The sequence below is a fragment of the Herpailurus yagouaroundi genome, unplaced genomic scaffold (assembly GCF_014898765.1).
Source record: "Herpailurus yagouaroundi ecotype Mexico unplaced genomic scaffold, PumYag 196, whole genome shotgun sequence".
In the NCBI taxonomy this organism is placed as follows: domain Eukaryota; kingdom Metazoa; phylum Chordata; class Mammalia; order Carnivora; family Felidae; genus Herpailurus; species Herpailurus yagouaroundi.
In genome coordinates this window covers 9,221,968-9,246,952 of record NW_024412427.1, presented here as the reverse complement: position 1 = coordinate 9,246,952, position 24,985 = coordinate 9,221,968, and the positions used below count along the sequence as shown (strand labels likewise).

General features: G+C 49.9%; 1 protein-coding gene across 4 annotated transcripts in view; it reads right to left on the bottom strand.

The window, feature by feature from the left end:
* Window positions 1-283: 283 nt before the first annotated feature.
* MTCL2 (microtubule crosslinking factor 2) overlaps window positions 284-24,985 on the bottom strand; it is a 71,580-nt gene continuing 46,878 nt past the window's right edge. For 2 of the 4 annotated variants that reach the window (XM_040447120.1, XM_040447119.1), the window contains 7 exons: window positions 19,764-19,868; window positions 18,653-18,820; window positions 16,892-17,143; window positions 15,611-15,682; window positions 14,275-14,345; window positions 11,572-12,922; window positions 284-7,317 (listed from right to left, as the gene is read on the bottom strand). In XM_040447120.1, coding sequence (XP_040303054.1) covers window positions 7,165-7,317; window positions 11,572-12,922; window positions 14,275-14,345; window positions 15,611-15,682; window positions 16,892-17,143; window positions 18,653-18,820; window positions 19,764-19,868 — 2,172 coding nt within the window. In that variant the 3' untranslated portion in view covers window positions 284-7,164. The remainder of the gene's footprint in view (window positions 7,318-11,571; window positions 12,923-14,274; window positions 14,346-15,610; window positions 15,683-16,891; window positions 17,144-18,652; window positions 18,821-19,763; window positions 19,869-24,985) is intronic. The other 2 variants (XM_040447117.1, XM_040447118.1) reach the window with 2 other exon arrangements.

Here is a 24,985-nt window from a genome sequence, read left to right as displayed (position 1 = left end):
ATGTTTTAAAGTTTTTTGTAGAAAATACTATTTTTTGAACACTCTGCATGTTTTTCAGTGGTCATATCACACATTCTAGGAGGCTCTGAGATGTAAGGAGTCACCATCTGGAACCCCTGGTGGCCCCTCACAAGTGATGCCAAGCCAGCTAGTTGGCTGTGGCATTCCCAGGACTCCCTCCTTTCCAGGCATCTGGGCTGGGGTTGGAGGGGGGGAAGAGTCGGGTTTCAGATCTGATGGGGGCCCCACCCACCCTGTAAGAGAAATCAGAGAGGAGGCCAAATCCAAGGAAACTCTTCATATGACATACTTTATTTCCAATCTACAACCATTAAAAACCTTTTGTAAGTTTACACTGTACAGTTATTCTTATGTCTGAAATAAGACACAGGGGCAGGGAGAGCTGGCGGATTGGACCAGTTGTCCTAGCACCCAATCCATCTTGGGAAGGAGCCTTTTGAAGACAGAAGTGGGGAAGAGAAAACAGTGGACAGGAGAGGCAGACAGTTTGGCCCAAGAATGCCCTTGGTCCCTTCCCTCCCAAAGGCCCTTCCCTGGGGGCCCCCCAGGGCCCACAACTGCAGGACCCTCACCAAGAAACCAGGCTGGGCAGGAAGGGGGCTTCACAGTATTGGCAGGTGTTGGGGAAGGGGGGCCAAGGTGAGACGACAGGTTCTGGCTGTCTTCCCCAGCTGCTGGGCGTTGGAGCTGTTTTTTGGCACTGTCTATTCAGTTTCCCTGGAGGTGGAAGGAGGAAGGGGAGGAGCTAGGGATTTAGGATTCTTTCCTTGAGGAGTTAGGTTTTTTACTACATGAAGAGAGGCCATGCTCCTATGGTGAGGTTACCAAGGGATACACGGTGAGGGTGTTTTTCTCCTGCTCCCCCTCCCCCCCAAGGACTCATACCTGCTGCCTGGCTAGCACAACCCTACATGGCCTTTTATGAGCAGAGCTGGAACTAAGCCAGAGGCAGGGAAAGGAAAATTATAGCCTTCTTCCTGCCCTCCAGCTTCTAGGAAAAGAAGGACATAGTTGTTTTGTTTGGCAGGGAGGGGTGGGCAGGGAGAGTTCCCAGTCTCTCAGGCATCTAGATGAGATTGGTATTTTCCACCTGTTCCTGGTCTGGGCCAGCCTCAGTCCTTCACCAGGCTACACTGATTGATTGCTAGTGTAGGTCAGCAGTTGACCAACTCCTGTTGTATGAGAATCACCTGGAGGGCTTATTAATAACCCCCAACTTGCTGGGCCCCACAACAGAATTTCTAATTCCAAAGGTCTTGGGTGGGGCCAGTACTTTTTATTTCTGTCAAGTTCGCAGGTGATGCTCCAGCTGCTTTGAGAACCCCCAGGCACCTCATTCTCAGCAACTTGGTGTCCTGAGGCAGTGACAGGGAGCTGGGCCACAGCTGGCAAGGCCTAGCCTTTGAGGCACCAAAATACCCGGGAAGCTTCTGGAAATAGTCTTGTGGTGAGTCCCCTGTGCAGAGAAATAAACTAAGGCACAGAGATCAGAGGCAGAGTAGAGAGAGAGCCAGGATACCAGGGTCCAGTGGAGAGAGGATGGTGATGCAGGATCCCAAAACACAAGGGGTGTTCTGGGGCCCTGAGGATAATCCTGATGCACATCATAAAATCATAGAATGGGGAGGCTCTTAGAACCAGGCAAATGGAGAAGAGGTCTCACACTTGGACCAGGTCTCCAGATTCCCAGCTGAGGTTCCTCTTCACAGAACAGTTTGGTATCAGAATTGACTGTAACAAAGCATCCAAGCCCTGACTACCTCAGCCCTTCAAGGATGCTTAGAGGAAACCAGAGCTCCTTTCCTTAGGGTCTGGGGTCTCATGGGCTGGTCAAGGGCAAGGAGGGAAGGAAACAGGGCTGATGGGATAAACAAGGGAGGGTCCAAGGAGGGTGAGGGAAGAGTAGCAGGCGGTGAGGAGGACCCCTGGGCAAGGGATGTGGGCCCAGCATCATGTTCCTTGAGGTTCTTGGGTCTATGGATTTTGCAAGCTTTAAACGCCATTGGGAGGGGTAATTTGTAAAGCCTGGGCGAGGTTCTGCTAGGATAAGCTATTCTGGAGGCAGTGAGGCCCAGGGAAGAGCAGAGAGGATAGTGCGGTGTCAAATGTACAGACAGACCAATGGGTGAATGACCTAGGAAGAGAAGAACCCAAGCCAGACTACATCTGCTTTCCAAACAAGGCTAGGCAGGACTGAGGAGGGTACAGGAGCCCAGAAGGAGGCATTCAAGTCTGCCCCACCCAACAGTGGACAGTAATGGGGTCCTGAGCCTGGGACAGAGAAGATAATAAGGTTCAAGAGTGGACCTAGGGGATGTCCTGCTCAGTTGGGAGGTTGCTGGGGCCAAACCCAATGTGAAGGGCTGTCAAGGCTAATGCTGTCTGAGGTGTTGGAAAGGTGCCTCCTTTAGTGTGAGAAAACACAAAATAAATAAAGCAGAACCCAAGAAACACCACCAAATGTGACAGCAAACATCAGAGATGGACGACCACAGACACAGGCACTTCCTGGACAGGATGGAAATGTGAGCCTGAGGGGGGCAGGGAGGGGTTGCTGATGTACCAGGGAAATCCATGGCAAGGGAGCCGAGCTGGAGAAGCTGTTCTGGGAGCATTAAGGGATGGGTGCTAAGGTAAGCTCGGGTGTTAAGAGGAACACCTGGCCAAGGGCCAGGGCACTTGGTTTGTTGGTGGGAACCAGCTGAGAAGAGGAGGCAGGAGGAGAGGGGTTTTGGCGGAAGATGGTAACAGAGAGGATGGGCAGGAGGAGGGGTAGTGAACAGACTGATCCCAGAGAGAGGAAAGGGCTCGACCAAGAGCAAAGAATGTCAGGGTGGAGGGGTCTCATTCACCGCTGGGGATGCAGCACCTGCTGAGAGTCAAGAAACATGGGTCTGGTCCTGTTTAGTTTGACCTTGGGCAAGCCACTCTCTTCTCTGGGCCTGATTTTTCATCTAAAAAGTTGAGGGGGTTTGACACAAAAGGACAGATACTATGTGATTCCATTTATAAGAACTACCTAGAATAGACAAATTCATAGAGACAGAAAGTAGAACAGAGGTTACCAGGGACTTGGTGAGGGGGTGGGGAGATGTTATTGTTCAGTGGGTACAATTTCAGCTTGGGTGATAAAAAGTTCTGGAAATGGATAGTGGTGACCATTGCATGGTTTCGTGTCTGGGTTAGATAGTGGCATATTCTGGGTGTTTTGTACCTACACAAAAAAGCCCCCAGTGGGGCAGTGGGTTTACACAGCAAGAAGGATGGAGTTGGGCCAGGGGATCCGATGGACCCAGGTCCTAGTCTAGGCTCGCTGACTTCCCAGTTAGGGGACTCTGGGATGAGATCTGCACCTCAGTTTCCTTATCTGCACTAACCCATCCTACCAAGGCTGCCTCCCAGAGCTGTCCCTGAGAGGTCTGAAGGAGACGGGGCGGTGGGGGGGGGGGGGGTGGGGAGGGGGGGGGGGAAGGAGAGAGGGGAGCAATTTCTAGATAGTAAAGTGCTCTAGGTGGGGTGTGTACAGGATGATGATTATTATGACTGAAGAGGTAGTAGGAGCTTGTGGGGGCTGGTGAGGCTGGAAGGTGAGGGACATTCTGGATGGGAGTGGAGAGGGAGGAAGAGCCTGAAAGTTGGGTGGGCAAGAGGACAACAGGCTGGTGATGAAACCGTGAAAGGTGCACAGGGATGGGTATGATGGAACCATATAGTGGTCAGCGTGTAAGAGGGTCAAGTCTTTGGGCCCTTGACTTTGTCATCTAGGAGAGCAACTGGGAGAGGAGTGTCCCTGGGGGAAGACCAAGAGGTGGGCCCATTTTGAGTTCACAGAAAGCAAGACCTCTTGGAGGTGGTTTTAAATTGGTCAGTCTTTGGTGGGGATCAAAGTGGGAGGAAAACAGGGAGACAAGAAACTGGACACAGATGCCTTGTGCATGCAAGATTTAGGAGCCACTGGTGTGCCAACGTGGTCTGATTTTCATTTCAAATACAATCACTGCCACCAGGAGGATCTAATTTGGCTTTGGGAAGAGGTCAGGCACAGAAAACATGAGGTCATCCAGTTTAGGTCAATCTGGGCAATTGACCAGGTCAATTAGGTCAATCAGGGTCCCCTGTGTTCCCTCCCCAGCCAACTGGTGCCAACACACTAAGCCTAGTGGTCTGTAGGAAATTAGGACCCCTGGGTTCCTTGGGACTTTGGTGGAAGAGAGTGGAGATGGCAGAAAAGGAAGAAGGATAGAGGGAGTCAGGGAGAAGGAAGAGGAGGAAAAAGTTCTGGGAGTAAAATGGCAGAGGAGGAGTAGGAAGGGGAAAAATGAGAAGAAGGGCAGTGTTCCTTCCTGGGTGCTCCAGGGGAATCCCCACTGTGGGTCAGGCAGTTTTCTGCTTTGGGAATGTTACCAAGACTTAAAAGGCATTTGAAGAAACAAACTTAGAAATTACATTCCAAAAGAGTAGAGATTTTACAAACCAACCCCCCACACCCCAAAAAAGAAAACACAACCAGTTACTAATTAAAATGCTAAAAATCAAACCAAACCAATATTTACACATAACATTTTCAACCCCATCAAGCCCCATGTCCAGAGGCTTCTGTAGGAACAGTGATGAGTGACCTTGCACAGTGGCATGCAGGAAGTATTGAAAACCAAGATCTGGAGCCTCTGACACCAACTGGAGGGCCGGGCAGCCAGGTGCTGAGACAAGAGATGGCAAGGACAATCTTGGACGAGGACGATGGTAAGGCTGGGCGGTCCATAAGCCTCAGGGCTCAGGTCTCGCGAGGATTTCTCCCCAAGGCTGGGAGTGCTACCTCCCTGACCCTCCACGGCTTGGGGAGATGGCAGAAGGCCTCTGGTGGCGTGTGGCCTGGTGTGAATCCCCTCACCCGGACATAACCTTGGAGGGGCCCCCTGACCTTTTGGGTGGGAGCAGTGGCACCCCAAAGGGGACAGGCTCTTGGCTCCATTGGCCTGCCCACTCTGCCCGCACAAGTCATTATGGCATGAGGAAGTACCTGGTCAGACCGACATGACCCTCACATTCTGCCCATTGGGGATGGATATGAAGGACTTTGGTGACTTGTCCAGGTGACCCTGAAAGGGCAGGACTGGGAGCAGGTGGGAATGCAGAGGTGTCTCCTGAGTCCTGGGGACAAACAAGCAAAACTGCTGGCTTTTGGTCTTCCTAAATTCCACAGACAAGTGGCTTTATTCTGGTATTTCCACTCTGGGCCCCCAGCCAGTTGCAGGAGGTCCACGCATCTGCGTGTGTGGGGGCATGTGTGCAACCGAAATGGGTTTACTGGCACCGACAGGGAGGCCAGCTGAGGCCTTTCCCGCCACATTGCAATGAGCCACATGGCAGAGTCTGTCTGATGGCTCAGGCAGCTCACGTGGGACGTGGGCAAGGGCGGGCAGTGGAGCTGGGGCTGGAACAGGGGCCAGGAGAGGCCATAAGGCTAAGGAAAGAGGCTGGTGAGAAGGCTGGCAGGTGGTGAGAGCTGAGGCAGGCTGGCACTCTCAGGTCCATGTGCAAAGCTGCAATAAACGACATTCTCGAAGTTCAGTCCTGTTTTCCTGTGAGTTCTCATTTGGGGAATTTGGAGAGATAGCCATGCTCTTGACAGAGCCTTAGGAATCTGTGTTTGACTCCTTAAAAAAAAGGTTTCTGAGGGAGGGAGGAAAATGAGGGCAGATGGAGAATGTTTGGGAAGTGGGGATGGCGGCCCAGCCCTCCACCCTGTCCGTGAGCGTTTACAGACTGACTGCTGGGGGCCAGCCAAGTACCTAGCAGTGAGTGAAAAGCAGTGCTCTGAGGCCAGATGGTCAGCGGTACTGGGGAGCAAGCTGCAGGGCTCCAGTTCAACCGGGGGGGGGGGGGCCCTCCAAACTTGACCAAGAGACCAGAGCTCAGCTGCTGAGCTGCCTCGTGGGCATGGGGGACCCCATGCCTGTCCATCGTGTTAGAAGCCTCACTTTGTCCCAATGGCAAGAATACATGTCAGAACCTCCAATAAATTACCTTAGGGACTTTGGGGTAAATTAAATTATTAAAATAAAGTAAAACTACCTTAAATATTTATAGTAAGAAAACTTCAAATAAACAACCGAGGAAATGTGTTTCCAGGCCCCAGTCCACTAGCGTGTCCTGGGGCACTGGCCTCTTGGAGTGCTCCTTGGCCTGGTGTGGCCAGTTGGGAGTCTCTTATTGGGAACATGTCTCCACCAGCCACAGGATGTAAACACAGTGGAGATGTGTCATGCCTCTCCAGGGTGCCAGGGAAAGAGGCCCCCAGCCATCAAGGCAGTGGGTATTTAGGCATTTATCTGTGCACCAGGTCTTGAAACTGACCCTACCTATTTCTGTCTTCAAGGTGTTTCCTGGCAAGGTTGGTGCCCCGCAAGCCACCTTGACCAGGGAGGCAGTTCCAGTGGCTACCCAACCCTGAGCCCCACACTTTTCTACCTCATCTTCCAGTCCTTGCTGCATCCAGGCTATGCACAGGGAGATCCAGGGCTCCAGGATTCCAAGCAGATGCTGGCCCTGGCTACTGCCCTATCATACCCCCTAGAGCCATAGCAATCCAGAGCAGTGGGGCTGGGAGGAGGAAGAAGTGGGGAGAAGGAAGGGATGGGGATGATGCCCACCTCAGCTTCACCAGGAACCCCACGTTGACTCTTACAGCAAAGTCTGTTCTTCTCATTGGTGTTTCCTCCCCGTGAAGGAGGACGTGGTTGGCAGGGAACATCTCTGTGAGCCTTTTCCCCTGAGGAGCATGGCCAGAAGTGTATCCTTTCCTTGGCTCTTCTGAGAAGGGGGTTTGGGCAGAACGAGGCAAGTCTCTCCCAATGGATGGGCTCCCAGAGGATCTCTCTGGAACCACTTCCGAAGCCTAGCTGTGGTCTTCCTTCCACTCACTGCCTTCCCCTGGGAAGTCAGAGATCACCACCCAGCAGTCAGCAGGAGACCCCGCTTTTACCTGGATGGGAATGCTGTTGTCTGGCAGTGGTGCAGCTGCTGTCCCTCCAGGGTGAGACGATGCCGACGGCATGGGCCCCTCGCCTCGTCCCCTCTCCGTTTGTTCCCCTCAGCTATCCAGGGAATGGGCTGGTTGAGGTGGGGAGCACGGCTGCTCTGTCACTCGCTGGGGGGAGCTGCCCTCTCCTCCCCACCCCAGCCGGACTCTGAAGGATGCAGCCTGCACTTGGAAGGAGAGTGGCGGATGGCAGCGCGGGACGGCCGGGCGAAGCAGGAAGTGAGAGACTGAGTGCTGCAGTCACAAACAGCATCCTAGGGGAAGAGAGGAGGAAGTCAGAAAGAGCCAAGAGGCACCAGCTACCCAGAGGCTGGGTGGCCAGCTGGGCAAGGAATTTGGACCCAGCCTTGCCTGAGGAACCGGTTCCCAGAGGCTGTGGCCCCTCTCTAGACCAATTCTTTATAATTGTTTTTCTCCCATTAGAACCATAACAAATGTTCATAAATAACATTCCACAATGTAATCAATTCTGGAACACACAGAGAAAAAAGTAGATGTTATCCGTCAAACATAAATTCTCAACACATTGCACACCCATACATTTATCAAAATGACATCATCTGCTACAGCATAGTTTGTAGCTGCAAAACATAAGCACTTTTCTGTCGTTATGTATATCTAGATTTCCTTCTTCTTAATGGCTATATACTATACATTATTCTACTGAATGGAAACACAGTACCTTAATTTATTTATCCAATTCATTTTTTACATGGCATTTTAGATAGTTTTTAATTTTTTTTACTATTATCAACACACAGGGATAATGGTTAAAAGTGCTGCTATAGAAATAAATTGCTTGGTTCAAATCCTAGCCCTGCCATTTACCAGCTTTGTGACCTTGGATAAGTTACTTAACCTCTCTAAACCTTGATTTCCTTCTCTCTAAGATGAAGGACATGATGCCTTTCCCAAAATGTTGTGAGGGTGAAATTAAATATAACAGGCAAAGCATTTGGCATAGTGCCTACTAAGTACACAATAAATGTTAGCAATTTTTATTAATAATGCCATACATTTATTTATACAAGCATGTTCTCCCACCTCTGTGAATATTTCCATAGGCTACATTCCTAGAAGAACTACTGAGTCAATGGGTAACATGATATTTTACATAGTGAAAAATATCTGGATCAGCTTTAAAATCAACATCCAAAATACCACCTGTGTCTCTTGATATACATGTGGTGATATGGGTGTGATGGTTAATTTTATGTGTCAACTTGACTGGGCCACAAGGTGCCCAGATATTTGGTCACACATTATCCTGAGAGCTTCTGTGAAGCTGCTTTTGGATGAGATTAACCTTTAAATCAGCAAAGCATATTGCTCTCTCTAATGGGGTGGACCTCATTTAATCAGTTGAAGGCTGGAAGACCAAAAACACTGACTCTCCCTGAATAAGAATTCTTCCTGCCTGATGGTCCTAGGACTGGAACTACATTAGCTACATGCGCTGTACTGGAATTACATCACTAGCTCTCCCGGTTCTCAGGTTTTTGAGCTCAGACTGGAGCTAAACCATCAGCTCTGCTGGGTCTCCAACTTGCCAACTTATCCTCTAGGTTTTAGGACTCCATAATTATGTATGTGAGCCGCCTCCTTTATAAAAAAATTCTGTCTCGGGGCGCCTGGGTGGCTCAGTTGGTTGCGCGTCCGACTTCAGCTCAGGTCACGACCTCACGGTCTCTGAGTTCGAGCCCTGCGTCGGGCTCTGGGCTGATGGCTCAGAGCCTGGAGCCTGCTTCCGATTCTGTGTCTCCCTCTCTCTCTGCCCCTCCCCCGTTCATGCTCTGTCTCTGTCTCAAAAATAAATAAACGTTAAAAAAAAAAAATTAAAAAAAAAATTCTCTCTCTATACACACACATGTACACAGACACACGTATGTATACACACACACAGTCTATTGATTCTGTTTCTCTAAAGAACCCTAATACAATGAGTGTGTTTGGTCTATGAGACTTCAGTGAGGCATATTTTTATGATATGTTCAGTATGTACATTAAACGGGAAATTTTTTTTTTTTCAACGTTTATTTATTTTTGGGACAGAGAGAGACAGAGCATGAACGGGGGAGGGGCAGAGAGAGAGGGAGACACAGAATCAGAAACAGGCTCCAGGCTCTGAGCCATCAGCCCAGAGCCTGACGCGGGGCTCGAACTCCCGGACCGCGAGATCGTGACCTGGCTGAAGTCGGACGCTCAACCGACTGCGCCACCCAGGCGCCCCAAACGGAAAAATTTTTTAAAGTTAAAAAAAAGGTAAGAATTTAAAATACTTTTTTTGGGGCGCCTGGGTGGCTCAGTCGGTTGAGCAGCCAACTTCGGCTCAGGTCACGATCTCACGGTCCGTGAGTTTGAGCCCCGCATTGGGCTCTGTGCTGACAGCTCGGAGCCCGGAGCCTGTTTCGGATTCTGTGTCTCCCTCTCTCTCTGTCCCTCCCCCGTTCATGCTCTGTCTCTCTCTGTCTCAAAAATAAATAAACGTTAAAAAAAAATTTTTTTTTAATACTTTTTTTTTTAAGTAAGGCCTGCTGGTTCGAGAGTATGAAGAAGTAAAGTACTAACCACGTACACTAGAGGCTGTAGAAATTAGGCAAACTCCTTTTTTTTTTTAATGTTTATTTATTGATTTTGAGAGAGAGAGAGAGAGCAAGTGAGGGGCAAAGAGAGAGGGAGAGAGAGAGAGTCTCAAGCAGGCTCCACACTGTCAGCACAGAGCCCAGCACAGGGCTCAATCCCACAAACCTGAGCCAAAATTAAGAGTTAGACACCCAACAGACTGAGCCACCCAGGCACCCCTGGGCAAAATCTTTTGAAAGACAATTTGGCAAGGTGCCTGGCTGGCTCAGTCAGTGGAGCATGTGACTCTTGATCGGGGGTTTGTGAGTTCATGCCCCATGCTGGGTGGAGAGATTACTTAAAATTAAAATCTTAAAAAAAAAAAAAAAAAAAAGACAATTTGGCAATATTTATCAAACGCCTTTAAAATGTTACGTTCTTTTATCCTGTAATCCCATTTCTGCAACTCAAACCTAAGGAAATAATCTGAAATGTGGACAAATGTTTTTGCACCTTGTCCACCACAGCATTATGTATGATAGATAAAAACTAGAAACCACCTACACATACATACAAACGGGCCAATCACAGCCCATGCCACCTCCCTGCCCTCCACCTACAACCTTTACTGAGTGCACCGCAGGTCATGTGATATCACCCATGTGATCTCACGTGATATGGCTAGATCAAGGTGGTACTGCACTCAAGTTAGACCAATCCCAATCTCTTCTTTCTTCTAGTAATCTGAAATTAGACAGAGGGATTTGAGTCAGTGTCTCTTAGATGTTTGAACTAGAAGATGTTATAGAAGCAGAGCTGGGACCATATATGCAAAGGCAAGAGAGAGAGAGAGACAGGAAGAAAGTAGACATCAGAGAAAACAAAGCTCAAGGGAGAGGAGAGGAAGTCAGAGAAGGTGCTGAGGGCTTCGGGTCCTTATGCCTGGGATCCATAAGATGTTCCACCATTTCCCTTTCTGGAAAACTAATTTATATGCATTCTTTTACTAACATGCAAATAATCCCTAACCAAATCTGAAATTGATATCTGGGGGTGCAGGGGTGGCATGTGCAGCAAAAGATTCTCAGAGGAAATAGAAGCACTTAGGCAAAGAGTCTTAGGGGGTAGGCTGGGGTGTGTGGGAAAATGTTTAAATTTTTTTTTTTAACGTTTACTTATTTTTGAGAGACTGAGAGAGACAGAGCACAAGCGGGGGGGGGGGGCGGGGGTCGGGGGACAGAGAGAGAGGGAGACACAGAATCCAAAGCAGGTTCCAGGCTCTGAGCTGTCAGCACAGAGCTTGATGCGGGGCTCAAACCCATGAACCATGAGATCATGACCTGAGCCAAAGTCAGACGCTCAACCGACTGAGCCACCCAAGCACCCCGGAAAATGTTTAATAACTAGTTTTCCAGGAGCGAGGGGAGAAGTCCTGATTTGGAGCACCTGTCAATTTTCATGGTGTAAATCCTCCTACTGTGGCCGATCTACTGCACACAGAGATGCACACAACTGGCTCTCATGAACCAAACACACTGGCTCCATTGGGTTGCAGGAGAGCAGTGAGTACTCCTCTTCCCTGGAGGGGATGCTAGCAATTTCTGGTGTGTGGTGGTCAAATAAGTCATGTTCACTAGTTTCTTGTATTCAGACCATGTATCCATCAGGTCTGGGGCCTTCCAATCCCCATTCCTTCCTTCCTTTCTTCCATTCATTCATTAAAGTGGGCTCTACACCCAACATGAGGCTTGAACTCACGACCCTGAGAATAAGAGTCACGTGCTCTACCGACTAAGCCAGCCAAGTGCCCCACTAACCCCCCATTCCAGACCAGCAAAAAGACTTTTTGAAACACACAACCATATTCCTGAGTTTGAAAGCCAAAAGAGTTTGGACATTAAGTCAACACCCCAGACAAGAAAAAAGAGAAGGCCCTTCCCACCTACCTCATTGGGAAGGACTGTGGCTCCATCTCCATCCCGGGGGACACCATCCTTCCCCACCTGGGGGAGCACCGAGAGTCTGGCCTCCTCGCTGCTGCCTGACTTGGCTGCCTTCTTGTTCAGGATCCTGGCCATGCCCTCTGGCTGATGGTAGCTGGCTGGGGAGAGGGGCTCGGGTTTCTTGGTGCTCTCCTCCCCTGCCGCCGAGGTGGGGCTTGGTGCCCGGCCACACACGTTGCGGAAGAACTCCTGCACGATGCCATACTTCGGAGGCTCAGGCTTGGCCCGGGCCTCGGACATGCCCAGTTTCCAGACAGACTCCGTGCTCCCCGAGTGCTCCACAACACTGAAGAGGCTGGACAGCCCGTCATTGATGTTCCTCAATACAGGGCTGTCCCGGGTGGTGGTGGAGCGGGCCCAGGCGGAGCCATTCTGCTTGCCTTGGTGCAGGTTCCACAGGCTGCGGTCCTTGGCGCTGTCCAGCTTGGACACGGACCGCCTCTGGAGCTTCGGCGAGCCATACTTGGGCGAGCAGCACGGCCGCTCGATGCGCGAGTGCACCTTGTCCAGGGAGGAGGAGATTTGCTTGCTGCGCACCGACACGAGTGATGAACTGCGTGGTGACCAGCTCTTGCCGTGGAGACCACTGCGGGGTGGGTCCGTCTGCAGGCCCACGCTGACCGTGCGGATGGTCTGCGTGCCCACACTGGCCAGGCCCACTGTCTGGCTGGACGTGCTCTTCACTTTCTTTTCCAGCGAGCCTGAGCGCATGGCCTGGCGCACGCAGTTGGTGATCTCCTTCATGTCATCGCTCATGTTGCCAGACATCTCAAAGTCATGCAGGGCTGCCGGGAAGCCGGGCCCTGCCGCAGAGGGGCTGCCCCCCGAGCCTGCGTCCAAGCGCTGCCGTGAGAAGTTGCAGAGCCACCGGCTGTAGGAGCTCTCAGCTAGCCTGTCAGCCTCGGCTGACTCTTTGGGTTTGGCGGTGGTGAAGAGGAAGCCGGGCTCGATGATGATCTTGCCCTCCCTGTCGTGGACCACGGGGACACCCAGGCGCCGGGCCACTGGGGGACTGTAGTACACGCGGATACCCGTCTTATCAGGAGCCGTGTAGCTTCGCTGCATCTGCCTCCCTGCCGGCTCCTGGCAGCCCAGGGAGCCCAGGCGGTTGCAGTCCCGCGGCGAGAGCCCTGGCTGTTCCTGGGCATCCTTCTCTGAGTCCACCGGCTGGGTGCCCACAAAGGCAAAGGCAGGGTTGTTGGGCAGCTTCTTGCCTCGGGCAGCTTCACCAGCAAGGTAGGGGGAACAGTCGAGCAAACTTTCGAACTCAGACATGGACGAAACAGATTTGGTCCTGGGAGGAGCAGAGGAGGAAGAGTGAGGTTAGTGGAAGATAATGGAAAGAGAGCAGGCACTCTGGTCTTCTTCGCTGGTCCACAACTGGGACCACGACCGTCCTGCTCACGTCTTGTGGAAGACGCTATCGGTGCCCTGCCCCACATCGCCTCCGCACCCACACCTACACACCCAACACAGCACACTCCGAACACCTGCCATTCTCCACCAAAGGGCTTTTTTTGTGACTGCAAGAGCACACTTGGCCTCCATGCAGAGGAAGCTACAAATATCACAGAGTTTTGCCCCTACACACAGCCCCCAGCAAACAACGGGTGGGAGTTGGTAGCTCAGTACCCAGCCTCCTTGCTCTTCGGACAGGTGACTCTGAGCTGCACGTTCCACTCGGGCTCCCAGGGTTCCTCAGCGAAACTGAGCTTCGGTTGTCCGCGGAATGACAACATCCCCCTTTGTTGGCTGCCTTCCCTTCCTTGTGTCACTTCCAGTGTTTCCTAAAATCCCTTCCCAAATAAACGACCTGCACTCAAATCCTTGTCTCAGGATCTTTGAGACAAGTTCTCAAATCCTGTGTTTGCTTTTGGGGGAACCCAAATAAGATGCCATTGAACCTCTGGCACCTGTGTTGCCTGACGACCTCCAGTGTCAGGTGCACATAAATGCATCTCAGAGGTCAGACCATTCGGCCCTCCAGGGACGCTAGGCGACAGGTGCTACGGTTCCCACTCGAGTGAGATGGGAAGGATCACCCAAGGTCGCCTTCCTAGAAATGGCACAGCTGGAATTCAAGCCCCACACGCTGACTCCGGAGCCCACCCTCCTACCCTGGGCCTGCCTGGCTTGAGGTTCGTCTCATGGCCCAGATGGGGTTCTGTTGCTCTCATTCTATTCAGGGTTTTGTAACGGTGGAGGTATGGCCCTGATAGCCCCAGGATCTCCCTGGCCACAGCTCAGGGCTGGGCCCAGAGGAAACTGCTCAGTAATCCCAGGAATAGCCCAGCCTGGTTCCCCTAACTCCAGACACAGGAAGGAACCCCAAGCGGAGCTGAAAATTTCTTTCCCAGCTAGGATGTGTGGGGTCCCAGGTTTTCATACATATCCACAATCAAACAAACAAGAAAAATCAAGGGCTGGAATTCTAATTGTCCCAAGCTTCCTGGCTTCTCAGTGGCTTCAGTTCCATAGAAACCATATCCCAGGGCTCCATCAGCTCTGCTAAGGTGCTGTGGTGGACACATGGGGCAAGGGAAAGAAGACAGACAAGGAGTGGAGCAGGGAGAGGGCCTGAAGGGTTGGACAGGAGAGGGGCTGCAGGGCAGGGCAGGGCAGGGCAGGGGGAGGGGATGCCAGCACCTTTTTAAGGCGGTTCCCCCAAGCTCAGCTTCAGAAACCCCCTCCTTGTCGAGGATCTTCTCACTCCGCGTCTGTCAAGGAAGAGAGGCAGGAAAAGTGAGTTCTGGCCACCAGCACACCAAGGGAAGGTGACAGGAGGTCGGTGTGGGAGCCGACCCTGGATCCCATGCCTGAGTCTCCTCTTGTAGAGCAGGAGTGAGGTCAGCACCGGTCTGGAATCCCTGTTGGTCAGTTTCTGGCTACAGGGCATCTATCACTCCCTCCATAGGTATGTGATCCAGACTTGGTCAATCAGAGATCCAAGAAAGAACCCTGGGAAAGAATCTTTTTAGAAGTTACTCTGGGGGTGCCTAGGTGGCTCAGCCGGTTAAGGTCTGACTTCGGCTCAGTTCATGATCTCACAGTTTGTCAGTTCGAACCCCATGTCAGGCTCTGTGCTGACAGCTTGGAGCCTAGAGCCTGCTTCCTATTCTGTGTCTCCTTCTCTCTCTGCCCCTCCCCCACTTGTGCTCTGTCTCTCTCTATCAAAAATAAATAAATGTAAAAAAAAAAGAAGTTATTCTGAATGTGGTGGCAACAACAAAGCACCCAACAGCCAATGTTCAGCTAGCAGTGATAGCAGCGGCCTGACGTTTCCTGCTCAGGGCTTGTCTCACCCTCATTCCAGAGCAGGTCCCCTGGGACTTGCACAAGTTTTCAGAACCTGCGTCACCAGCCCTCTTGAGCCCCAGTCAAATCCTCTCCTGCCTCAGCTCCCCACAATTCTGTCGCTTACAACCAAATCCCCTGACACACCACTTCCTCGGGCTGTCATGAGCAAAGAGCCTGTATGCCCACTGTTTCCTTACTCAGAATATTGCTATGTGGACAATGCACCTGAGGCTTAAGCAAATGTCACCAACGTGACCTAACTGGTCTCCACAAAGAGGGCTGGGCTACAGCACAGAATGTGATTCTCATTTTACCACTGAGGTAACCGGACCCCAGGCAGGGAAGGATAGAGTGACTTGCTCAAGATCACACAGCTCTTAGAGGCCTTGCTTTTCAGAAAGGCACAAGCGACACCAAAGAGAGGGCAAAGGCCTGGCCAAGAACACGGAGAGACACCCAGCCTCTCTCCCAGGCATGGAAGGATGACACTGCCAGGGGGCTCCTCACAAGTCCCCAACCACTGGCTGGAACTATGGGGTAGAGATGCCAGGATCGAGGATCCCAAAGTGCAAGGGTATGACCTGTGAGACAGAGTTAGCATCGTCCCTGTCACCTCTCCCACATGCGAGGGGCTTCGCAGTGGAGCCAGGAACAAGAGAACATGGATGGCCTGCTACCCCCTCACCTCTTTCCAGCTGTTGTCCTGCTTCTCCAGGTCTGAGTGCTTCAGGACCCAGGGGTCAGCAGCCTTCTGTAGCTGGGCAAGAGTAAAGAGGGTGGTCAGTGGCGGGTAAAGCTGGTGAGCGGGCCCTAGCTCTGTGCAGGCCACTCTGCAGGCTCTGCTTGTAGCCCGGAGGACCCAGTCATGGGCTAGGAGACATCTTCCCAGTGGGCAGCGGCTCCGCGCCACCAAAAGGTAGATTTGGAAAATGGCCATGAGATCAGCCATCTACAGGCATCCTTAGCCCATCATTCTATACGGTAACCGCTGTCACTGCTACGCTAATTCATGCTGCAATTCCTGGACCAGCTAGGTCAGCTAAGCACCAGCTGGATGACGTCAGAGTGGGGGCTCCATACTGGGCATGCTAAGCAGCAGGTAGATGGAATGAGTAGACTGACCTCTACACTCTGCTGTGAACGGCTCTTTATGAAAGAGGCAAACAAATATAAACATACGTATCTTATGATTCCATCACTGATTCAAAAAAGAAAAAAGATCTTGGTCATGGGATCAAGCCCCACTGTCAGCATGCAGCCTGCTTAGGATTCTCTCTCTCTCTCTCTCTCTCTCTCTCTCTCTCCCTCTGCCCCTCACCTCCCCGCAAAATAAAGAGACATTTAAAATAAATAAATAAAGATTTTTTTAAAAAAGATCTCTGTGAACATAAATTTAAGTAGCAAGAAAGGGAAGAAGTGGGTTGGCGTATGATTTTGCAATATTTGGGTCTTATATAAAGATGATGTCCTGATTTATGTAATTAAAATAAAAAGTAAAACAAAGGAAAAAGTCAAAATAAAGAATGGCGCATAGCAGCCTGGTAGGTGGCAGCTGGGTGCATGATGTGCACCGTACTGGGGCGCAATGGCCAATGATGGTTTTTCCCATCCCCCTCTTTTGGTCAGAGGACTCTAACTTTCTCAAATTCGGAGCACTCTAGGGGTAGGCACATGACTTACAACTGGCCAATCAGCCTTATGGAAGAGGAAAACTCTCTATTGCCAGTGGTAAGCTGTAAAGAGATGAGTACACAACTAACAGTAACCATATTTGGTGACAGCTTGCTTAGGAATAAAGCACAGAGGAAAGCAAGCCTGAGAGACTGTCAGACGGATAGACCTAGCGCCTACTGCATTCTCTGAGCACCTGGATCCAGCTGTAACTGAAGGAGACCCTAGCCCCAGACTTTTCCCACAGTGAGTCCCCGCGGTGGCTGGAGCCAGCTCGGGCTGGGACAGGCCTCACCTGGCTCAGGCGGTTCTGCAGCTCCTTTACCTGCTGCTCCACCTGCTGCTTCTCACCCTGAAGCCGCTCCACCAGCTGCAGCTTCTCCTGGCTCCAGTTGCGCTCGCTGATCTGCAGCTGCCTCGTCAGCTCCATGACAGCGCTGTAGGACTCCGCCAGCAGGTGCTGCTGCTCCTCGCGCTCCCTCTGTAGGGCTGCCTTCCAGTCGGGCCCTGCCCGCTCCCCAGCCCCCTTGCCAGCCTTCAGCTCCATCTGCAGCAGAAGGAAGAGCAAACTGGGTGTCTGGCACCAGGAGACCCTGCCTCTCTGCCCTGAAGACCCCTCAACTGCTGACCACCTACTCAGAACTAAGCCCTCCTCACAATCAAGGCTTGCAGGGAGCTCTTTCCATGCCAAGCTCTGTGCTTCCCAAGCATTGTCTCGGTATCCTCATGAAATCTCAACAAGACAACTACCTTTTTTGATATCATAGAGAGGAGAAAGAGGTTCGAAGAGGTTATCTGGCCCAGGTCACATAGCTACAAAACAGCAGAGGTTCCTGGTTATTGCTTCTCATATTTCATCAACTCTCACAACTGGTCTGGGTTTATGGTGAGTGCGGGACACGCACCCAGGATCACAAAATGAATGTGTGCAGCAATCAGCCCAGAGTGATGGCTTTCGTGGCACCAAGACTCAGGGTGGCAGGAGGTAAATATGCAGCCTCAAGCATCAGTGTTCCCCAAGTCCCCCAGGCTGTGGTCTCATATGTTAACCCCCATAGGGGCCGGTCCACTTCCCAGTGTGCAGGGGCACTTGGAATGACTGGGTTGTGGGGGGTCAGCAGGAACAGTGAAATGTGCAGACAGGGCAGGAGCTGTGAGCTCTGCAGGGAGGGTTAGGAGGAAAGAAGGGTGGCACTGGGAAGCCAGAAGTGTGTGAACCCTGGGAAGAAGGTTGGGGTCATGGTAATGAGAAGGCAGGAGGAACAGAGAATTGGGAGAAAGGTCAGGTCTGCTGCCTATTAGCTGGATGATCTTGGGAAAGAAATTTAACCCCTCTGTGTTTGTTTCATTACTTGTCCAGCAGAGATCATCAGTGTGCACACCCCCAAGGGGCCCATGATGCCCAGGAAGGCAGCCTGCAGCAGGGACAGGCTTGGGGAAGCTGGGACCTGAAGAGTCATGACAGGTGGGGGTGGGGGTGGTGGTGGTCACAACAATCTCTCTGAGTGGGAGGAAACCCACCCTCTCACTTTTCAGACCGCAGGAGGGCAACAACTTGCCTCCGGGCACACAACAGAGACCACAGCTCCAGAGCTCCTGGTTAAGGCTCCTTTGATCTCCCTGGGCTGTGGGGAGGGGAGTCCCCCAGTTTGTGGGGAGGAAGCAAAACAAAGCCAGGTAGCAAAGGATTAAGGGGATTCTTATGAGAGGTGGGAGTGAACGAATACATCAGGGAGAAGCCCAGCCATGTGTGAAGGCCGTCACCAGGTGCAGACAGGCATTTAAGCATCTGGCCTCACTTGTGAACCCATGGTGCAACAGAGGTGCCTATGATGTCCCGAGCCCATGTGTCAGTCCTTCACATTCCTTCCCTGGCCCAATGATCCCAGGCTCCAGTGTTTCTGGTACCCTTGCTGTATGATTCCAGCCACGATCTTGCCATCCCTGGGCCACGAGAGGAAGTGAAGGGGTTCCTATGCTCCTAGATCTGACAGCTGTGAGGGTTTAGATGAGGGAGGAACGAAGGGGAAATGTCTCTGACAGGTGGGGGACTCACCTGGGCAGTATGGCTCTTCAACTCTGCCCGCTCTGTCTCCCAGGTGGCCTTGGCCTTGGCAAACTGTTGCTGAAGTTCAGTCAGACCACGGCGTTCATCCCGAAGTAGCCAGCACAGCTCCTTTAGCGTCACCTTCATGTCAGCCAGTGTCTTGATATACTCATTGGGCTGCAGATGGGGGCAAGGCCTGGGTCAGGAGCTTCGAAGGCATGGGAAGGGGAGCCTGGGCTGGGAGCACTCACCCAGAGTCCAGCCCAGGACTCTACCTGGTCTCGAGCAAACCGCATGACCTCCCTAGGTCATCTCACCCATAAAATGGGCATGACAAGCCCAGCCATGGCCTGACATGTTCCCCAGCCTCACATAAACAAAACCTCCCAAGGCTACAGCAATTATTGTTCAGCCTAAATGTGAGGTGGGCCTTGGCTTCTTTGAGCTTCTGTAGAGTCTAGGCCCTGAGTCTTTCTCCTTGCCCAAGATCTGCTTGTCTAACCCATCATGGGCCAGATGGGAAATACGAACTACGCAGCCTCCTGACTGCCTGACTCAGTCCCAATCTTCTCTCCTTGGCCAATGACCTGTTTCCCACCTACCCATGCTCACTGTGTATGAACCTGGGAGCCTGACCCCACTGCTCTCTCTGCCCCATGGTTGGATTTGACGGTTCCTGACTCCAGACCACAAGGCCTCTCTTCACATGACCCTCCAACTTGATGTCCTTACCTTCACTATGTACATCCCGAGCCTCAGCCAATCCCAGAATACCCTGCCACACCTTTGCGCATACAATTCTCTCAGTCCAAAAGGGCCTTTTCCCTTCTCTATTATGCAAGCTCCCATTCATCCTTCAAAACCCACCACCTATTACCCCTTCTCTGTGAACCACACAGAATTAACTGCTCTCTTACATGTGACCACACAGTCCATCATCTGTCACTACCCTGGATGACTCATGAACCCCATAGCACTAAGCATCTGGGGCAGTAAACAGGCAATAATCCTCTGAAGCTTTAGTACCCCATGCAAGACAGGTCAGAGAAGGTGGCAGGAAGTGATCGCTAAATAGACGAACCATGGGCAGGACAGGACTGGGAACAGGCTGGGAACGCACCGTGTTTTGGGTCCAGCTGTCCCCTGTACAGGTCTTGTTATCTGAATGCTGGGCATTTAATTCTTCTTCCTCCATTAGCAGGTACAGCTCCTTCATGCTATTTACCTACATTCAACGGAGGGTAGAAGGGTATCATGCTTGGGAGTCTCACCGTCGGGGGAAGGGATTCAGGCTAGTGGCCCCGATAGAAAGGGTCTTACACAGTCAGGTAGGAAGAAAGAATGGGGGTTTATGGTTCAGGATGAACTACTCTAGTTCAACACCGATTTCCCAAATTTTCACTTTGGCTATTGCTCACCACCTAGGCCTAAGAGCACACAGCTGGAAACGCAGGCCGTTGTGGCCTTCTCTACCACCTCTTCTGGCTCAGGGGCCGTGAGGCATCCCTGAGAGCTACTCAGAATTAACCATGTTGTCAGGCTGGGTCAAGGTAGGCCCTGTGGGTGCAATAAAAGGATCACGGGCACCCCCATAATTATAGATAAATGCGGCCAAAGGTTTGGGTGGACAGAGGGAGCCATCCTGGTTTGCTGTGGATGGATTTGGGGCAGAAGTGCAGAGCCAGCCAAGGAGACCAGGGTACTAGGTTCAGGATGGAAATGACGCAGAAGGAAGCCAGCTTCTGACTGGGGTGCTCACCCATCATTCATTCATGTATCCACTCACTGATTCGACAAGTATTTATTGAATACTTATCATGAGCCAGGCCCTTTGTTCAGAGCTGGGAATATATCAGTGAGCAAGACAGACAAAAGCCCTTTCATTTCCAGTAGCAGGAAATCAAACAGATAAGTGAAACGTATGAATGTCATTAAATGTTTGGAATGTCACATGGAGATATGCCATGGAGAAAGAGAACAAGCAAAGGATTTGGGATGTGGTGCGTGTGGGTGGTCAAGGAGGGCCTTAGAGAGATGTGGATATTTGGGCAACGCCCCGAAGGAGGTAAAAGAATAAGCCACGGGAACACCTGCAGGTTAGGAATTCTAGGGAAAGGGCACAGCAAATGTAAAGGCCCTGAGGTGGGAACACGTTTGTTTGAGGGAAGCAAGAGAGGCAGGGAGGAAGTGAGAGAGGTACACGGAACAAGGCTGGCTGACCAGGCCAGGGACTTGTAGGGACTTTGGCTTCTGCTCTGGGTAAAATGGGAGCCAGGGGAGGACTGTGAGCTGAGCAGTGATGCCAACCTGACTTTCAGTTTCATGAGATCACTGCAGCAACAGAACCCCATGTCACAAAACTGCAGGGGATGCCATCCACATGGAATATATGCCACCTGAACACAAGATGCTCAGCTCGTATCCTTCTAAATGCAAGATACTTGGTGGAAGACTGCAAGGGCAGAAGCAGGGAAACCAGGTAGGAGGCTGCAGTGACAATCCAGGCAAGAAGTGATGGTGGCTCAGCTGGGAGGGATGGGAGGGAGGGTAGAGTGGCTGGGTCAAACTCTAAATAAATACATTCTGGATAGATTCACAATGTGCAAGAAAGGCCATTTAAGCCATGTGCCTGGGTAAGCTCCCCAAGGGAGTAAGTGTAGGTAAGGGAGAGATGTGACCCAAGGGCTGAGCCTTGGAGACTCTGACATTAAGAGAGGTCAGGGAGAGGGGCGCCTGGGTGGCTCAGTCGGTTGAGCGTCCGACTTCAGCTCAGGTCACGATCTCGCGGTCCGTGAGTTCGAGCCCCGCGTCGGGCTCTGGGCTGATGGCTCAGAGCCTGGAGCCTGCTTCCGATTCTGTGTCTCCCTCTCTCTCTGCCCCTCCCCCATTCATACTCTGTCTCTCTCTGTCTCAAAAATAAATAAACATTAAAAAAAATTAAAAAAAAAGAGAGGTCAGGGAGAAAAGAAGGGTCCAGCCAAGGAGATGGAGAAGGCACAACCAGTGAGTGAGGTGGAAGGAAACCCAAGAGAGTGTGATGTCCTAGAAACCAAATGAAGAAGGGTTTCTAGTGTCAGGACAGGCACTGAGGCTTGCAAGTATGTGAGAGGGAGCAGGGCCTGCCTGAACAAACACCTTATTCTGTCGCTGGTTACGAGTATCTAAACATACAGACTTCGGTTGTCTGTATACACAGGTGCACGATTCTTTCTCTAAAATCCTTGGGGTTGGGTGTGCTTGGAATTCAGAATGAAAGGGGATTTAGAAAGAGAATGTGGTACCTACATTGTATATTGTACAAATAAACTGCCCCAGTGGGGTCTGGTGTAACACTCTATGCTCAAGCACACTGATGTTTCCTCTATAAACATATGAATATTACCATGAAATTGGATAAATAAAGGTTTTGCTGCCAAATGAATGTTAGACCCATCTTTTCCCACGGAGTTCGATACAACAAAACATAGCTCTCAGAGCTTCTGGAGTTCAGAATTGAGGCAAAGAATCAATGATCTTTATCTAATGATAATTATCTCTGTATCATAGCATATTTGTAGAGATGAAATGCAATAATCCACCTAAAGTACTACACAGTACCCAGAACACCATACTCAATACCTGTGGGTTTTTATCATTCACATGTATAATTCTGCATTATACAGAATGGACATATATATTCTTTGAGGGTATGAATGTATATCAAGTTTATTATTTATATAGTTATATGCATATGTTTATACATATTTCTACACATGCACTTCATATAATATATACGTGTGTATATATCTATTTTTACAATGTATGTAGTTATGTTTGTACCTTTAAAAATTTTTTTAATGTTTATTTATTTTTGAGAGAGAGAGAGAGAGAAAGAGAGACAGAGTGAGTGGGGGAGGGGCAGAGAGCGAGGGAGACACAGAACTCGAAGTGGGCTCCAGGCTCTGTGCTATCAGCACAGAGTCAGATGTGGGGCTCGAACTCACGAGCCGCGAGATCATGACCTGAGCCGAAGTTGGACGCTTAACTGACAGAGCCACCCAGGCTCCCCTAGTTATGTTTACATCTTATTAATTATGTCTATTTCAGTAAATGTATGTATTTCTCTTAATTACAGGTACATAAATTATTTCATTTTCTATGCTTACCTTTTTTAAATTTTATTCCTCTTTTTATTTTTTAATGCTTATTTATTTATTTTGAGAGAGAGAACATGTGCATGCAAGCAGGGGGGAGCGGCAGAGAGAGAGAATCCCAAGCAGGCTCTACGCTATCAATACAGAGCCTGATGCGGGGGCTCAATCTCATGCACTGTGACATCATGACCTGAGCCAAAACCAAGAATCGGACACTTAACCGACTGAGCCACCCAGGCGCCCCACATTATTATTTTTTTTCTAAAGTAAGTTTCTGTTTCTCTTTGTTAGTCTAGCACATGGAAATGACTAGAAAGATTTTTACCAAATATGGAGAATTTGCCTGAGACAAATTGACTTAAAATGTAGGCTATGTGGCCTCCAATTCATTTTGTAGGGTGTGGGGGAGCATCTAACTCAGCAGCCAAAACTGGGCTTCAGATAAAATCAATATGGTGGTTAAAAATAAGTCAATATGGACATGCCTGGGTGGCTCAGTTGGTTAAGTGTCTGGCCTCAGCTCAGGTCACGATCTCGCAGTTCTGAGTTTGAGCCCCATACCAGGCTCTGTGCTGACAGCTCAGAGTCCGAAGGCTGCTTCTGATTCTGTGTCTCCCTCGCTCTTTGCCCCCACCCCCATTTGCGCTTGCGCGCGCGCTCTCTCTCTCTCTCAAAAATAAACATTTAAAAAAAAAAAAGCCAACATGGTGGTTCCTAAAAATATTATAAACAGAACTACCATATGAACCAACAATCCCATTTCTGGGTACATATCCAAAGGAAATGAAATCTGGATCTCAAAGAGAAATCTATACTCTCAGGTTCATTGCAGCATTATTCACAATAGCCAAGATACAGAAAAAACATAAGTGTTCACTAATGAATGGATAAAGAAAACATGTGTGTGTGTGTGTGTGTATACACACAATAGAATATTATTCAGCCATAAAAGAGGAAAATTTTGCCATTTTTGACAACATGGATGGATCTAGTGGACATTATGCTAAGTGAAATAAGTCAGATACAGAAAGATAAATACTGCAGGATCTCACTTAAATGTGGAATGGAAGAAAAGCCAAACTCATACAAGCAGCAAGCAGAATAGTAGTTGCCAAGGGAAGGGAAGTGGGTGGATGGGGAGATGTTGGTCAAAAGGTACAAAGTTTCAGGGGTGCCTAGGTGGCTCAGCTGATTAAGCGTCCCACTTCAGCTCAGGTCATGATCTCATGGTTCGTGGGTTTCAGCCCTGCATCGAGCTCAGGGCTGACAGCTCAGAGCCTGGAGCCTGCTTCAGATTCTGTCTCTCCTTCTGTCTCTGCCCCTCTCCTGCTCATACTCTATCTCTCTCAAAAATAAATAAACATTTTTAAAAAAGGTACAAAGTTTCAGTTATGCAGGATGAATCAGTTCTGGAGATCTATGTACAGCATGGTGACTATAGTTAATGATACTGTATTGTATAACGGTACTGTATTGTACTAAGAGAGCATTTAAGTGTTCTCACCATAAAAAAAAAAAAAGAAGAAGAAAGGAAAGAAAGTATAACTATGTGAAGTGATATGGGCATGTTAGTTAGCTTGACTGAGGTGATCATGTTATGATGTATACATATATCAAAACATTAAGTTGTACACCTTATATACATACAACTTCTATGTGTCAATTATACCTTAATAAAGTTGAACAAAATGTGGTTTATACATATATACAATGGAATATTATTCAGCCTTAAGAAGAAAGGACATTCTGCAATATGCTACAATGTGGATGAACCTTGAGGATGTCATGCTCAGTGAACTGAGCCAGCCATAAAAAGACAAAAACTGCATGCTTCCTCTTGAGATACTTAGTGGACAAAATCACAGGGACAGAAAGTAGAATGGTGGCTGCCAGGGACCAGGGGAGAGGGTTATAGGGAATTCTTGTCTAATATGTATAGGATTTCAGTTGTGCCAAATGAAAAGAGTTCTGGAACAGGAGGGAGTCTTTTGGGGCACTGGAAATGTGCTCTGTGTGATCTGGGTAGGGGCTATACAGATGTATACAACAAAACTTCATCAGCTATACACTTAAGATGTGTGCAATATATACAATATGTGAAGTAGATACTATATTTGCATATAATACAATAGTAGCAAAACTAGATTATTAAATTTACCTAGATCTTGTTGCCTGCTAAAGACTGTGAGGTTTGTTGGGGTGCCTGGGT